This window comes from Larus michahellis, chromosome 7, assembly GCF_964199755.1.
Source record: "Larus michahellis chromosome 7, bLarMic1.1, whole genome shotgun sequence".
NCBI lineage: Eukaryota > Metazoa > Chordata > Aves > Charadriiformes > Laridae > Larus > Larus michahellis.
Window position 1 is genome coordinate 8,850,174 of NC_133902.1, and position 17,640 is coordinate 8,867,813.

The 17,640-nt window shown below is 43.6% G+C and overlaps 1 protein-coding gene across 1 annotated transcript in view; it reads left to right on the forward strand.

The window, feature by feature from the left end:
* KSR1 (kinase suppressor of ras 1) overlaps positions 1–17,640 on the forward strand; it is a 71,653-nt gene that overhangs the window by 36,048 nt on the left and 17,965 nt on the right. The window contains exons 2-6 of the mRNA XM_074594758.1: positions 1,324–1,464; positions 11,805–11,952; positions 14,127–14,604; positions 16,052–16,056; positions 17,460–17,520. Coding sequence (XP_074450859.1) covers positions 1,324–1,464; positions 11,805–11,952; positions 14,127–14,604; positions 16,052–16,056; positions 17,460–17,520 — 833 coding nt within the window. The remainder of the gene's footprint in view (positions 1–1,323; positions 1,465–11,804; positions 11,953–14,126; positions 14,605–16,051; positions 16,057–17,459; positions 17,521–17,640) is intronic.

The following is a 17,640-nucleotide window of genomic DNA, read 5'->3' on the forward strand; positions in this document are numbered from 1 at the left end:
CATTCCCATATACTGCCAAGGAAGAATTTGCATTTGTTAGTAGTAGCTCTCCCAAGCTGATGAGCAGGCCAAAAGCATTATGCTCCATATGGGGGTCATTCAGTTAAGATCAAATGCGGTATCTATTTTCACTGTAATAGCTGACAATGCCTTTATTTGGGGAAGGAGGAGATGATTGAGTTCTCTTTCCCATGTATAACTGAGATTGTGCATACAAGTGATGTATAGCATCTTTCAGATACATAGATCAAAAATATTTTGATCAGAAACGTAAAAGGAGAGATATTATAAGTGGTCAAAGAACCTATGTTTGTTTTTCCCTTTTTCATTTGTAGTCTGATCTTATCCCAAATGCAAAAATTTGTTGACTAAGAACATGTTTTAGTTTATAAATCATGGATCAGCTAACTTGCTTTGAGGCACTGTTTTGTTAGGAAGGTTTTGAAGCTTAAGGCTGCCCCATGGGAATGTGTGACATACTGAGAAATCTTTTGAGAATATTTTCTTTTTGATAAGCAAACATAAGGCACAAATAATATTCCTTCTTGCCATTTTATTTTTCTGTGTCTGAAGTGAAGGTTTCTGTGTAGTGCATATGGCATGAGATGGCTAGGTGATAAAAGCTTTGGAATAAAACTATAGAATAGAATAGAAAGAATAGAATAGAATAGAAGACATACAATGGTCATCTAGTCCAACTGCCTGAATTTTTGTTCTTTTAAGATCGTTGGGTTTTATTGTTGATATTTTGTAATAGAAATGCCCATCAGGTAATGGGCCTGAGTCTCTGGGTGCTTTGGCTGTTCCTGCCTTACCAATCTTTTAGCCCAAATGAAGGCCAGATGTAAGAGAACATAACAAACATACGGGAGCAATGGATTAGTGGGCAGATAGTCTTGCAGGTTAGACGAGCAATACACACAGCATCCAGAATGAAGTTGCGTGTACACGTGCAGTGCCTTTAAACTGAATTTAATTAATTGTTTCAAATGGTTTGGACCCCCTTTCATATGTTGTCCCGACACCTAGCCTCCGCACAAAACTTTTGCTGATATGGGTTTAGAGAAGAGTCCTGCAGGGATGGGTCCTGCAAGGGTCGTACTTTGTGCTGAAATGTTGAAGAATAAAGATGCTCAGTGTGAGGGAAATGCTTCCCTGTATGCGTTTCCTTGAGAGCTTGTAAGAGTATGTCATTTTTATATCATGAAAGAGCCCCACTCACAAACCAGCGTCCCCTTTGGCTAGGTACTGTACGAACATTGCCCAGGAAGATGGCAACAATATCCCAAGGAACTTAACTCTTTACTTTCTGGATCCCAACAGGTGAAACTGATTGACTACATCCACAGACAACGGCAGTGTAAGCTGAGTGTGCCCCTGAATGACAGGACAGCAGAGCTCAACAGCTACCCAAGATTCCATGACTGGTTAGACATTGTCAATGTGAGGAAAGAAGTTGTACAGGTAAGGGGAAGACAACCCTCAGCACAGAACCTTCCCACCCTGTTGAGGCGTTCCCAGCTGCTTGCTGGGTTTAACTTAGTTTCCTGAACTTACTTTGAGGCAAGGTGGGAGTGTGTGGGTACATGGAGGGGCCTTTGGTGGAAACAGTGCGTCCTCTCTCCCAGAAACAGTGATCACCCACTGGGAGTGCTGAAATACTGCCTTCCATTTGTCCTCCTCCTGGAGTTAGTGGGGATCTTCTCATAATAGCATTTGAAGCAACACCTCACATCTGTTGCTCAGTATGAGACAAAGGTCCTCCATCACCAAGACCTCCTCTCCTTCTGCTTGCTAAGTCTGAGAATGATGCCATACCTTAATCACTTACTAGCTTTTAGATGATCATACTGTATCATACCATATTCTGTGTCCAGTACTAGCCAAAAAAAGGACCAAGAGTTACAATTTTGTGCACTGACATATCCCACAAATGGACAAAAATATCGAGTTGTTACAGCCTATTTATTTCTAAAAGCATGTTAAATTAGAGAAGACCCAAAAATAGCCCATAGCTCTGCGTCGCTCTAAACTTAGACTAGCAAAAGGGGTCAGAGTTTGCAAGTTTATCCCAGACTGATGGTTTTGAAACTCTGTAGCCTCACACAGCACTTGGACTACAAAATCAGGTGGACTCTAACCCAGTAATGGGCAGGTGGATTTGGATGTGCCTTTTGACTGGGCGAGAGTCTTTGCTCAGAAACAGGAGAGGGTTTTATCATTTTATACACACGCTTCACCCTCCTGCCACACACACACACACCCACCCACCCACACCCCCTCATGAGTAAAGTCTCTGATTCGAACTGCTGCCAAAGAGCATTGCATCAGTGTAAAAGAATGGAATGAATAACTGCTGTGGTGGTCAGTGTGGTGGCCAGCATCAGCTGTTCATGCTCGCAGACCATGACTCCTTCTGATCTTTACAGTTTAATTCTTAACATGCAAATCACTGGAACCCTCTTTACTGCACAGAATAGTCTGACATTTCTGCTGGAATGAGACATGGCCGGGTAAACCAAGGTCCCCAGCTCCTCTCTCTGACACTTTTTTTTTTTTTTTTTTTTTGAAGAGGAGCCTGAAATCCCATCTGCTTTTGGGTGGTTGCTGGGAACTCCAGGACTGCAGGGCACTGGCATCAGATTGTTCCCTTGGGCCTGGACTGTGCACAGCTTCCCCGTGCTGTTCTGTACCGGGGACAGTTCAGTTCAGTGTAACGTTGATGGCAATATACGTAGAACTCAGTCCACTGATGGCTAAACAGAAGAGAAAAAGCTTTTTCCATTCTTTTTCCCATTTTTGGCTCTACAGGCAGATCACAGCGTTCTCATTCAGTTTCCACTGATCCTTACACAAGCAAAAATTTTCTTTGACTTCAGCAGGAATCTGCCTGAGTGAAAAATTCAGCAAATTTTCATGGAAGTTATTCCAGCTTGGTCCTAATGTAACTGAGCAGACTCTGGTGAAATAGAATGAGTTCAAGACCGAGTTGTTCCTTTTATTTACTACTGTTTATTTTGAATGTGATGCTGGATATTGCCTTCCAGCCCAGCAAGGTCTTGGGTAGCAAAGCTAAAGGTGCAGCACCGACAACGGGAGAACAGAAAAGCGGCGTGTTGCTGTGGCCAAACTGCCAGGCTCCCAACTATTGTTGGTTTCTAAGGTTACTGGAATTGCCTGAGCCTAAAAGAATGTCTTTGTAGCTCTTTTTTAAATCCTTTGTGATGCCTGCAGAACTGGGGGAAGGGAAGAGTTGAAGAGAAGGCGGGGAGGATGGGGGAGAGAGGCGGACAGTTCGAATCTGCCACATCCTGCTAATTCAGGGAGCAAACAGGGTTGGGACTGCCCTTCCATATGCGTGGTCACTAAAAAGGGTGAACAAATTCGGGTTTGGTCTAAGGCAGGAAGAGAACGTTTTCCAGGTGTTTTATTATTTTTATTCCTGCTCTCTTGCTACCCCCTCCCAAGCAATGACCACTGTAATGAACTATGTTCCTTCTGTTCTCTGGGACTAAAATATAAGAGGTGTACAAAGCATTTAAATTCCTTTGTGATCCCAAACGTGTGGTTATTTTTTAAAAGTTCTGCATCCATTTTCATGCAGCGGCAGACAGCTTCTATAGCATGTGTATTAGCTGGACAGGAGAACTGCAACACCCATTGGGTCATTAAAATTACTTTTGAGTAGGCATGCTGGAACAGGCTGTAATCTGGGGGAAATGGAAATAGTTGGGCTAATAAACCAGTTGCTCTGTTCTTGCAGTGTTGGGTTTTTTTGCCCTGTTATTTCACCGGTTAGAAAATAGCAGTGCAGCCACTGGCGGCGTTTGTGGCATGGCCATCAGCAGCCAGTGCAGGGGAGATGTTTGTCTGCGATGAGCTGTCTTTCAGAAACATTACAGGTGTCATGGGATCATTCCTGCTGTTGCTTAGATTTCGTACAGCATATGAACCACATTTTGGCTGAATGCTTTCAAAATGGAAATCACTGACAGAAGGAGCTTTAATAGGTTAGTTATTAAGAAATATATAATGGTTTCCCTTAGCTTTCTGCACGCTGCCTGTGACATGACTGGGGAGAGAAGTGGTTCGGGAGCCTTTAAAGAGACGGATGAGTAGGTCAGACAGTGAAAATGGGAACACTTGAGTCCCATCCCTGGTTCTGCGGCTGATGTACAAGATACGCTGGGAATGACTTCCCATCTCTAAGATACTGTTAGCTCATCTGTAAAACTGAAATAGTCATACTGGCTTTCCTTCTTAATATTCCAAGAGGTGCTACAGAGAGAAGGAAAACCCCACAAATGTTGTAATAGTGTATTCACATTAGGGACATAGCCCTTTCTTCATGAGACTTTTAGGCCCTGAAATGAGTTGGAGAAGGTGTAGAGTCTCGGAGGACGGCTCCAACAGAGCCCTTCCCTGTCCGCCTCCGAGAAACGGCAGGTACAGTGCCAGCGCCGGGGGTGCAGGTGAAGGAAGGCTCTCCTGTCACCCACTGCCTCTCAGGGACAAACCAGGAGAAAGCCCTGAGGTCATTGGTTTTTGTTTTTTTAAATGGTTCTGATTCCCTTTGCATTTCTAGTGTTGCTGGAGGGAGTATTTCAAGATTGTGCTAATCTGTGACATAACACCTTTGAAAAACAGCCTAATTGCAAGCAGTTTTAAGCTCAGTGGCTGGAGAAACAACGCTCTTTTTTTCTCTCTCTCCTCCCCTCCCCTCTCTCCCCTCCAGTCCTCTCCCAAATAAAGCTGCCATGCAGGGAAGCACAGAAGCTCCCAGGCTCTCCTGTCAGAAATAGAGCACCGTCTCTAATTTAGAATATCTGCTGACTCCTCTAGTCCAGAGCAAAGACTATTTTTGCTCAGTGACTTGGTCTAGACATTGTGAAGCTTGAAAGCTCTTGCTGTTATAATTGCTGTCTTCTTGTCGGGCTCCTTTCGTTCTTTGAAAACCTATATTTAAAACAAGAATAATGACTGCTTGTAAAATCCTTTAGTTCTGGAAGAGATTATAGTAATAACAATGCACTGTTTATGGCGTTGGGCAACAGCTAAAACTCCTGTGAACATGGATAAGAGTCAGCCGGTCGTGCTGCGTAGAGTGAAGGGGCTGTTCTGTGTGGACCTCGCAGACCTGGAGGTAGGTGGTGAATACAGGCTTTGAGTTTGCGATCCTGTTTGCTCTCTGTGAATACACAATTCTGAGGGGTAAGGAAACTGAAACTTTGAACCCCCACCCCAACTTGTGCTATTTCTGTTTCTTTGTTATTGTTCCTCTAATCAGTTGCCAGACAGATTTTTATCGTAGAAAACGGTGGCGAGTGTGGAGCAGCCTCTGCTTTGGAGCTAGGCTAATACTGTTCTGTTACTCTTTTTTTAAGTATTTTTCTAGGAAATGCTGGAGTGCTTGCTTTTGGCTAAGAGTCCTAGAGATTGATTAACACTGTGTACATGTAGTTTAATATCGAAAACGGTGTGGAAATGGTTATATGGTGGATTGAAACTGGGAAAAGAGATACTTAAACTGAAAACTAGAAAAGGCAGGACAAGGAACCATACAGATAGAAGATACATGTAAGCTATGTAGTGGTCTCCAGTGGGTAAAAGTTGCTCTGAAAATGGACCTAGAAAAATACACTGGTCTGGACTGTTCTGCTTCCCTTGAAAGTTGGAGTCAAGAAGTGGCAGGGGAGCAGGAGTGAAGGAGGATGTGAACACAGTGCTGTCCCTACTCTTAGGCTGATGGAAGAAGTCTCTCTCCGACTCACTAGGTTCTGGGCTTAGGGCATGTCTACCAAAAAAAAGAGATTGAAAAACCTCTGTTGGCTTATTTTCTTTAGCACAGAAACAAATCCAGTCTTTACCATTGTTCTTCCCAGAAACGTCACTATTATATTTGTTCCCACACGTAACTTGTCACCATCTTAAAAAGTAACTTAAGAACATAGTCATCTCCTTATCATCTTCTGAAACATGTCTGAACTGGCCTTGCTCACCGTGTAGCAGGGGTTCCAGTCAATCAAGTTTGGAAAGCTGTTTTTAGAGTAGGTAACTGTTGTGCACAGGGAGGAGCAAATCCTGCCCTGATGGTTGCTGGCTATAGGCAGGACTTGGCCACCAGGGAGACTGTGTGGGAGCAGATGGCACAGTACTGTGCTTGGGTCTAGTTTACGGCCGTTCCACTTGGGGAATGTATTTGACCCCCAGTGTGTATGTTTTTCGTAGTAGCTCCTGTTTGCTTGTGAAACTTGTCTCATTCCCCATTTAGCATTTATGCCAAAGACCTGATGTCTTGTAAGCAGTGGGGACTGGTTCCTGAGCGAGCCAGGGGCAGCACTTGCACACTGGGGAGCAGAGCAGGACAGGCTCGTGCCTCGAGTAGGAATTGTCTGTTCAGAGTCTCCTGCTGCCCCTGTGAAAGTCTGTAGAGGATGAGGCACTGACATGGGGTTGATCCTATGAGACCATGGCAGATGGTTGTACTTGCAGGGACTGTGATCCAACTTGGAGCAGATCGTGCTGATCAGCTGTTGGAGAAGTGTGGGGTTTATGTGTGTGCATCCTTACTTTGGTTGGGGAACCAGAAGAAGCAGACCTGCCTAAGCCTATCAGGTTTCCACAGCTGTATCCTCTCATCTTTTTCTGTCACCATATCTGCATGAACAGACTATGAGGACTTTGGCCGTGTGCTAGGCATTTCCATGAGTCTGGCAGCAGAAGCTGTGACTGGACTGCTAGATAGCAGAGATCCTCAATGTGCTAATTGTGTGTATGCAAATTAACTCTGTCCTGCAGGCTTCCTGGATCTAAAACTCCATCCCATATTCCAGCTGAAGGCCCCTCCCCAGTGTAAACAGCTCTTGGAAAATATTCTCTGCTACTGCCAGGCTTCCCTTCCCCTGCCAGGGGGTCCAGGAGCCCCTTGCAGCCTTGTTCTCTGGGAATGGTTCATGGCACGAGGTCGGCATGAGGGTCACACTACCCCTCAGGATCTGCAGTGAAACGCTGCAACCGCTACCTCTGTCTTCCCACAGGAAAGCAGTAAGTGAGAGCAGCTATCATGTCCACAAAGAGCAAACTGAATCGGAATGCCCTGAGACTGCAGCGCCTCTCTAACCCGCCTGTTGTGTGAGGTGAAACAGTGAGGAGGGAGATGTTATGTGAACATTAAGCTGTATACTCACAGCTTAATGCAAGCTAGGAATTTCATGTGAGGGGCTTTCCAGAACGCCCATAAAATCTCCAGAAATTTAATAATAGAACAACTTTTCAGTACCTTCTTCACTGGACACCAGAAAACCAGAGCAAAATAACAACTAGCAGGCACAAGATGTTCTTAAGAGCATCCTTACATGCTTTCCTTAGGGCTATCAGTGGGAATTTAAGCACCTTATGTAATGGGCTTTCTCTTCTAGCATCTGCTGCTGTTCGGGAGGGTGATTGGTGAGGGAATGTATTGATTTAAGAGGAGTCATCTGCGGCCTTGATAACTGTCCAGCTTTATAGGAAGAGCCATGTCTACTAGGTTGAGGAGCAGGTCAGACTGATTTTGCAGCCCTAGCAGCAGCATTAGCTCCGTAGGCTTATCTGGAGGGAGGAATCTTTACCAAAAATAACCCATCTACTGTGTTAGATACCAGCATTTTTGCCATGTTTCAGGGATTTAAATTGGACACCAGACAAGATTAAAGACCGTCCTACACTACTGTGAACTCTTCACCCTGACTAATTGAGACTAACATTTGAATGGCTCCTTGCATACACTGTGGTTTAGTTTTCTCTCTTTTAAACATGCGTACCATGAAGTGCACAGTTTGTATGTCTTGTAAACAGGAGGGCTTTCTTGAAAAGTCTTCTTACCTGTTGTAGAGAGGAGTAATTTCCTGGTTTGGGCTTTTTAGCAGGACTTCTGCTGAGCAATGTGTGTGGTGAGTAAAGCTTTAGATTTTACTGTCAGTTTTGAGGTGCTGAAAGGTTGAAGGCAGCTTCTCTCTCCTCCTGCCCGCTCTTTTTTTTTTTTTTTTTTTTTAATCTGACCTTATTATTAGAGTAGTATCTGAATATCTTACAGCTTCTCTTGTCATTCTATAGTCCAGGTAAGGTCTGCCCAGGGAGATGATGCTTAGCTTGGCCCTAATGTGAACCTTTAAGCTGCATTTTTTTAAAGCTGTATTTTTTTAGAAGCCACAGCACACATGAGTAAGCAGATAGAGAGAGGACTGTTGGACCCACATTTTCACCGTCAGTGCTGAAGATTGGGAGTAACCTCTTTGCGAGGGCCCAGAACTGCACTTGCACCGAGGGGGCGGGAGCTCCCCACGTGCTCTGCTGAGATGGACACTGTCAGCGCGCTTCGCCGGGGACATTCTTCCCCCCAACCCAACAGCTGAGCCAGAGCATCTGCAGCAACTGAACCTGTTTTAAGAGCCATCTTGAACTCGTGACCTTCATCATTGTCACATTGTCTGGGGGGCTAACACAGAGCTAAATCATATCAGGCCAATCTTACAGGGATCAGGTTGACCGGTTTTATATTAAGCCACCACATATGTGCAGCACATGAGTGTCTGTTTAAAGAAAGCCTCTTACTTCCCCTCCCTCCCCCCCTTTTAAGGCTTATTTCTTTTGTCGCGTGTCATGGGGGCTGGCAGCAGGTTCAGAAAGTCTGAGCTCTCCCAGCTCAAGGTCACTGGGATTGTTTAAATATAATCTCCTTTTCTGTACTTATACTTTTGTACAACTTGCCATTCTTTCTAAAATTAAACTATTGAGCAAAAGAGTAGATTGGCCTTATGTGCAGCCCCAGGAAGGGGGCAAGCTCAGGGCCTGCGTCTGCATGGGATCCTGCTCGGGATGCAGAGCAAAGCTCTCAGTGAAGAGCTGGGGCTGCCCTTTGCTGCTCAGTCGTGCCTTGTGTCAACCATGACAGCGTCTCATGGCAGGCCACGCGTTGAGTTGTAGAGCACAGACTTGCGTAAGGAAGTGAAAGCAGTCAGCTTAGGGCTGATCAAGCCCTGCATAGTGATTGTGTCCTGCTAATGAATGAGACTAAGGAAAAAATGCCCTAACACTTCTAAAAAGCTCAATAGTTCGGAATGGTTTGTAATTTTAAAAAAATTATTTTCAAGGCTTTTCTCTGCAACCAGGAAGGCTTGAAAATTAAAAGTGAAAGCTGGGGATTCCTGGTTACAGGGGTTTGATCTTTAACAAAATGAAAGCTCTTTTTTCTAGCCTCTGGGTTTTGGGGTTTTTTTTAATTATTTTATTGGGATTTGCTTTACTGACTTTCCTGTGATCCCTAACCTGATCTCTGACCAGTCCTGTCCCAGCGGGCCCTGCATCTCAGCTGCTTGTGCTGGCCATTTAAAGCCTGGGCTCTGGAGCTGGCTATGGTGGAAAAGCTTTGCTTTCCTGAAGAAATCTTAGTCTCTTTCACTTTACTGATTGACTTACTAATAGCTCTAATAAGTCACTGGTTACATTTTTGTCCTGGGAAGGCTAGAGAAGTGAGGTGATACTGGGTAATGTGACTTGGTAGTTTATACTGGAATCGGGAATGACACTGTTGCTGAAAGCTGTGGCTGCGTAACCTGGGTTGTTGTTTTAGTGGGGAGTGGTGGGGGTGAGGAAATGTTTCAAGATAATTCAAGGATGACATCGCTGTAATCCCACTTACTCTAAGACTGTGTAAAAGCATGAAACAGGGTAAATGCTTTTGTAAGAGATACTGGCTTTCCCTTATGCTTTGTGGGGAAGCATTACTGTCCCTGCTGCAGAGCACTGGGGCACCCGCGCTGCCACAAAAAACTTTCTCCCGTACTATGCTGTAACTTGCTTCGTGGCTCTTTGCCCTCGGTCACTATCCCTTTTAGAGATGCTTGTGTCGCTGCGAGCTGACGTCCTGCATCGCAGAACCACCCTTGTGATGCCGCTGAACAAAGATGCTTCTGTGGACCGCCTGTCTTGAGTGCGGGGAGAGGAATTCAGGGGGTGCTGGGGAAATAACTAACTGCAAGAAAGACTTGGTTTCATTCTGTTGGTATTGGCCCAGCTGGGCTGGGAAACTGTGTGAGCAAACCTGTACTGGCTTCGTGCTGGAATATTGTGAGTTGTGGAAACCCGTTCCAATTTCATCTCAGGTGATTGGAACCCCAGGGGTATTTTGTCCTTTGGAGTGTAATATCAGGTTAGGAATCCCAGGAGAGCAGATTTTGCACCGCCTTTTTGCTGGAGTCTTTGTGCTTCCTGCATTTTGGTGGTGCAGGTGTGCAGAAAAATGAATAGTAATACCCAGTGTCACGTGGGATATCTGTGCTTTTGTTATTCTGGTAATATTAATTATAGAAGAACAAGAAACTTAACCAAACTTTATTAAACTCTGGCTCTACTGTGGACCTGCTTTGTGCTTACTGCTCATTTAAATTCTTGGCCTCTCCTTGAGTCAGCTGTGTTTTGTGTTCATCCGGTTCAGGGCATGTGACACAAGATGCAGTATGCATTTCTTAGACTTCTGCCCTTTCTTAATTTATTTTTTTTATTTGCTCTGTGCAACGGTTACTAAAAATGGAAACTATGTGATTACTCTGTGTTACCACGTACAAAGCTCCAAAGGTTGGGGCTGTTTCTAGCACTGTCACAGTTAAAAGTCATGCGTCAGATCTCAAAGGCATGAGTCTGGAGTAAGAAAGATGTGATTGTTAAAGGACATTCAACAACATTCAGATTTGATTTATAGTTGGAAGTGGGGTTTAAGAATCTAGAGGATTTCAAGCTTTTTGTTTCTCCAAACAGTGAGACACACTTTTGAGTTTTCCTTCAAATAAAAGTTGATACCCTTTTATATAGTTTGATTCCAGGAGTAGGAACTTTAGGAAAAAGGCCAAATTGTGAAATTCGTGATCTCATTGTGAGAGTAGGCAGCAGTGAGGTTTGTTTAGGCAAAACTTTCAGGGAAATTCCTGGGTATCTGGGCTAAATATCCTGGTTTTGTTTATTAACCACAATTGCTGCAGACTTACACTGGAAACATTTGAATGGGGGAGGAGAGAGGCAGCACAGCTCAATTCTGTGTCAGGAAATACCAGATCATTTCATGCTTTCCAGTCTCTTGTATCTTTTGTGTTTGCCTGATCTAAACCTTATTACTTTGGGGGCTTTGGTGTATTAAGACGTACAAGGAATTCTGCACAAATATCCTTCCAAGCAAGATATGGGTAAGGCTGGTTCTCTAATGAAGGAAAAATTGCTTGAGGAGGAGGTTGCTATCTCTTTGTCAAAACATTTATTTTTGTTTAACAAAAGAAGTCATTTTCCTCACTGTTTTTACTTTTCACTTCCCTACTGAAAAGCCAAACATCTTTATCTGACATTTTTTTAGGTTTTAGGCCTGCTTTGTTTCTGACTGCTATTTGTAATGAAAAAATTACATTTTCTTTAGTAGCTTTCCAAATATACTGAGTGAAAACTTTCCACAAGGGGAGAAGACTATTTCAATCACCTCTAATCCTAACTTAAATACCAGAGAACAACCATAACATCCTAATGATACAGAGCACACTTGAGCATCCACCTGGTCTCTCATGGTCAGGGAGGAGAGAGCAGCTGTTGAGCCCCGCTGAGATCTGCCACATGGGCATTACTGACTCGGTGACCCTTAAGAGAGATGCACTACCAAAATGCGTAAATCATGAGTCAGACAGTGAGACAGTGGCACTATTTAAAGTACGTCAGAATAACAAGTGACAAACTTATTTATGTATGTATATTTAAAAAAAAAAATGTATCATCTTGTTTTTCTGCAGAGAATACCCGAGGAGCTAACCTTAGATGCCTTACTAGAAATGAATGAGTCAAAGGTGAAAGAAACAATGAAGAGATGTGGTGCCAGAGATGAGGAGTGCTCCAGGCTCAATGGGGCACTGAGCTGCTTACGGAAGGTGACTGAATCAGGTACAGACTGCCTTCTTGTTCTATGGAAGTAGTTTCCTGGCAATCCAGCCCCCGTCCTGCTTCCTTTCATATGAGATATTCTGCAAAAACCTCTAGAGAATTTCTTTGGGTATATTCTGTAATCGGTATCAGGTTATGGCTCTTGGATGTACATGAAGTTGCGGTGATCAAACAGCATCTAGAGCTGTGGATTGGATTTGGTTTTGACAGCATGTCAAATAAATAAATAAATGGAAATAAATGTATGTAGAAATATCCTCTCCTACGCAATCGATTATATCCTTATTCCATCTCTGTTCAGAGTTGTGTCTAATGTACAATTCATCCTCATCATTCAGTACACGTATCCTTGACCTAACGAATACAACCAGATTTCTTGTAGGTAATCCCCTCCCCAAATATTGCTAGCTCAGAGAGAAAGTGTAATTCTGATTGGCATTACTTTGTTCAGAACCCTGAGTACCGTTCAGCTCAATGCTTTGGAAGAGAACGACATTGCTCTGACACTGTGTAGACACCCCTTCATCACTGCGTAGCTTGTAGTTTGCCAGTTGATTCACTTCTCTCTAAAACCTGTCTGTTCTGCTATCTTTCTTTGACTGCTAGAATTGGTAGAATGATTAGCCAAATTCCAATAGCACATTCAAGAGCTAGAAAGAACCCTGATTTACCTTGAAATTATGGAAAGAAAGGTACTGTGTGATTAGAAATGCATGTTTTCAGCATGCAAATGGATCTGACCAAGTTATTTAAGATGAGTCAAACTCAAGATTCCCAGAGCGCTGTTTCACTATCTTCCCCTGTCGCCTTCCCCAGGCTGCTTTCAAAGGCATCATAAAATCTGTTTGTAGGAGAGTGTTTCTCACAGCGTACTAGTACTAACGTGCATCAGATCTTTCTTTGTAGCAATTTTCAATCTGTCACTGGAAGGTGATGTTTCCTGTTGGTATTATGACAGTTCATACCATTCGCAAATCATAAAGATTAGTTAATGGAAAAGTCAGCGAACAGCTCAGTTTCATATTTCCTTTTTTCTAATCTTTCTCGTCCTGGGCTGTCAAGTATTTCCCATACATACTGTGGCAAAACCAGCCATCGTTTGGAAGTCAAGGCATTCACTTACTATAAAGAAATGACACTTCTAAAACGCAGATATATCGTCTCTCTTCAGCCACTGACTGGTCAATAGGACATCAGGGCCTGAAGCTTTTACTTTTCACCTCGATTCAAGTCATTAAGGACATACTTAAAATTAAGACAGAGTTATCCTGATGAATTAAGCCTCTGAAATTATCCCAATAATCTGTGCCTTCCTGCTTTGCTGCCTGCAGGCCTTTGTACCTTTTTTTTCCCATTTATACCCAGAACTGGTGTACAAGCTGTACCGGCTCGTTCTGAACTACAGCACTAGGCATTGTAGCAGGCAGCGCTGGGCTCCACCAGCGATCTAGTGGGATGTGGTTTTTCCTTTGTGTCCAGCTGTCTGTCCCTGGTGCAGCTATGTCTAATACAGTCTGAACAAACACGGCAACTCTGTGCTGAGTTGTAATTGCACAGCAGTCCCCAGTACTCCAGGTGTCAGGTGAGTTCTAAGCACTGGTTACATGCTGGAGAGAGAAAAGTGGCCAAGTGAGTATCAGGAGCTCCTAGATCCCCCTTATTTCCAGTTTAACGGTCATTCTCAATTTAAGTGGTATTTACCAGTTCTGTTGGCTAATACAAAATACTGTCCTCTTTTTACCAAAGACCAGTCTAAAAGCAGACAGGTTGGAGGTACAGACTTGTCTAAAGAGATTGGCACTAAATCCGCATAGGCTATCCAGTGGGATGTGGGTGCCTGTTTTATGTAGGTATGTATCACCCACATTCTTCAACAGGGCCCCAATCTGTTAAAACTCAGCTCATCTTAGAACATAGGACCTGATTTCAGCTTTTGATAGACAGAGCTACAGGTAGGAAAGAAGGGTAGTTACTGCTTTTCTCATTTTGAAGGTTCCTTTAGCTGATGTCTTAGATGGGTGTCAGGGGAGGAGAAACTAGGCTTGCACCTTGGCTAGGTGCAAAGCAGGGAAAAAAAAAACACTTTACAGTCTAAAGCAGCATGATGCACTATGTGTATATGCATTGGCTTTTCTTTTTAATCCATCACTAACATTGCTGTGGTTGGTGAACAGGTGGGGAGATAAAAGATGATGTGCTGATGAATCTTTCTGAGGCACGCCGAGAGAACAGCTCTACAAACACGACCGAATCGCCCTGCTCTTCCGCACCCACATGGACTCCCTCTGCCTCTGCACTGCACCTTCCCAAGGGCAACAGCCAGCAGGCTCGTTCTGTCTCAGTATCTACAATCCCATCTTCAGATTCTCTTGCCTCGAGTCACGGACCTTCTATCTATGCAGAAAACCTCCTGGACCCCTTTTCATTCCCCACACACAGTGGAAGGTTAACGCCAAGGACTCCTCACAGCATCACCATCACACCACCAACCACTCCTCAAGCCAAGCGTCGGCATAAGTTTAAGCCACCACGGACTCCTCCTCCCCCTTGCCGGAAGGTTTTTCAGCTGCTGCCTAACTTTCCAACCCTCACAAGAAGCAAGTCTCATGAATCACAGTTGGGAAACAGGATAGATGAAGTTCCTCCAATAAAGTAAGCATGACACTTCCTCCTTCCCTATGGGCACTGGTGGCTGTGTTCAGACCAAAGGGCATTCAGTGCTCCAGTTCTGCCACTGTGAACGACCTGCTGTCCAGTTGCCTCGTCATGGTTTCACTGTAGTCTGAGAATCTGTATCAGTGGGATATTCTAAGATAACCACAAAACCTGCCTGTTAATAGTGTACTTTACTTGAAATTTATTTGAACTTGCACCTGCTGGGGAGGTTGGGATGGCTGCTGCTGTTAAAGGGCCCCAGCCAGTTTTTCTCAAGCATCTAGTAGCCAATTCCATGTACTAGAATTCTCTTCTGTCCTTAAATGTTCCTCGCTGTTCAGGTGGCTGGTATTCTTTTGTGTTTTTATCTTAAGATGTATTTTAGCTGCTAGCGTGAGCTTTAAAACATATGTATTACAGTATAGACAGCTATAGCTCCATAAACAAGACAAATGGTCTTAGGCTACACCTTTTTTTGGACTGATCCAGGCTTTGAGATATGCTTTTTTTTGTGTAGGTAGGATGGTAGGTATTAATCTAATGTTAGACTAATAGTTGAAACTGAGAAAAAAATGTGTTTCCAAAGACTCTGGCTAGCCCCTAAACATTACAGAGACTTAGGTCAACATCCAAATTCTGTAGCAGGCTCTGGATCTTTACAACTTCCCCTAACTATCTGGGAGCTCATTACTACTTACCCGAAGTACCTAACCTGGAAGAGTTCAAAAAGCCTGTTCTACTTAGCACCTCTTTGCCAAAATTCCATTTTTACATAAGGGAAACTAGTCCAGCTCAGAATGGGGTTAAGATTTTGGGGTGTGAGCATTAACAGCAAAGGGTTGTGCTTTTGATCCTGCAGTACTGTATTGCTGGCTGACATGAAACAGTTCGTTATAAATGCGTGGCCTGGTAAGCAGTACATTCTTCTTCCACCCTGTGAGTGCATATGAAATATAGACTAAAACCTGCAAATTGCCAAACCTCTAAATGCAGCAAGTAAGCATCTGTGGGCATTGCACAGCTTTGTTTTGAAATTCAGTGGTAAGAACCTGGTTCTCCTGTGATTCGAGTCCTCTTGATGAAGTCTGCCAGAAGTGCAGAATGTGGCCCTTGTGTGACTCGGGCACCTCCATGGCGCCCACCAGCTGACTGGGTTGCACGGCCCCGTTAATTAACACTTCTCATCTGCAAGCGAAAATTCAGGTGCACTCTTGTACACCTCACTCACAGACTGGAGCTGGAGCTCTACCCAGCAAAGACTACCATTTGTAGGAAGGAAAAGACTGGCTGTGCAGTGACTTCAGGAGCCTGTGCAAAACCAGAGATGTTTGTAAACCTGACATCAAACACTGCAGGAAAGAGTTTCTGCTCTATTAAAGTGTGTATCCTGTCACATGAATGTGAATGTCTAAACACGATGTTTTTATTTTTTTTCTCTCTCTAGGTTCGGTAAGAGATTTTTACAGGGCTGTCTTCGTTTCATTGCTGAGAGAGAGCCTTTCCTTGTCAACTGTCTGTTGATCATCCCTGTGCAGCCTCTGGAGAGAGATCCTCACTAGGGCCTTCTATCCCAGAGTTTCTGTTAACTTTAACAGAAACGTGGCCTACTGGAGAACTGCAGGATGTTTACATGGTCATTTTTGTACCTGGCATTTCTTCAGATGACAAAAGCAAGGAAAATGAATACTGGTGTTTAAAAGATTAAAGCAAGGGGGTTGGAGTTGCTTGTCTGTGACTTTGGACAGGTGTTACTGGTGCCTCTTGGTACTGGAAATAACTTTGTATCTAACCATTTAGTATCTTTGAATATTCATTGCCAAGTATCTCTGATGCTTCTATGCGTATAGTCATATTGTCTCTTTTAAAATCTATATCATAGGCTCTTCTAAGTGCCGTTCAATTCCAGAATTTGTTATATTCATTAGGACTCTTCAGTTAAGATTTAGCCATCTTAACTGATGTTAACAGCCATCTTAACTGTTGTGTTATGATTAATTGAGGTGACTGTGCATTTGGATGGCCACACTAGATGAGAGATATTCCTTGGAAAAGCAAGGAATTGTAGTTCCAGCGCTGAAGACCACAGATGCCTTTAAAAATTCACTGGAATAATGATAAAAAAGAATCTGGTGCCATCTAGGGTCAAAGAAAGAGACTGGCTTTTTGTAAGCATTGACAGTGTCCAGCCTTGAAGCTGTGTTGATGCCTGCAGATTTGAGTTTTCTCCAGGTTTGCAATATGGCTATAGATTTAATTCGGGAAATATGCCAGTATTTGAGAGTTTTTAGGAAGTTATGTGATACAACCATGGGAGTGGTGGACTGGCATTTTGAAGTCTAGGTCTCCCTTTCTGTATTTATCAGCTAGCTAAGTGATCTCACATAAATCTTTCCATTCTTCTGGGACACTGGCCTTGTCTATAAAATGGATATAATAATTTTCAGTGTAAAAGAGTATTCTGAAGTCTACTGACACTGCATGAGAACTGGGTGATGGTATTTGTGATAAACCAATTGAGAGTAAAGTCTGACTTTTGCACTTTAAGAATGGCCTAGACCTAATCAGATGGACTTCTGTGATCCCTAAACGTAAAACATAATGATTTAACAAAAAAAAGGAAGTATTATGATTCGACCACCCAATCTTAACTTACGTTGCCTCCGTATTAAAACAAATAAAAGAGTAGTCTCTGGTAGCCTTACAGCAGAAGGCAAACCAATCTCAGCTGTGCCGCTGACAGTGCCGTGGCTACTAGTCCTTATCTATGACAGTGATTGCTTTGTTTCTGTCTAGACCGGTAAGCACCGCTTGTGACTAATGCTTCCTTAAAACATCCTTTTATTCTCCATCAGAACTCTCTCAAGGATCCCCTCAAACGGTACGAAGAGATTTTGGCTTAGCCGTAACACACAGGTAAGCAACAGAAAGCCACAAAGGAAACGAGCTGAGGGGTCAGACCAGGACAGCGTCCTGTTCGGTGCATTTGTAGCAGTGATGACTCTAAGATCGGTTTCAAGTTGGGTCAGGTGCCTC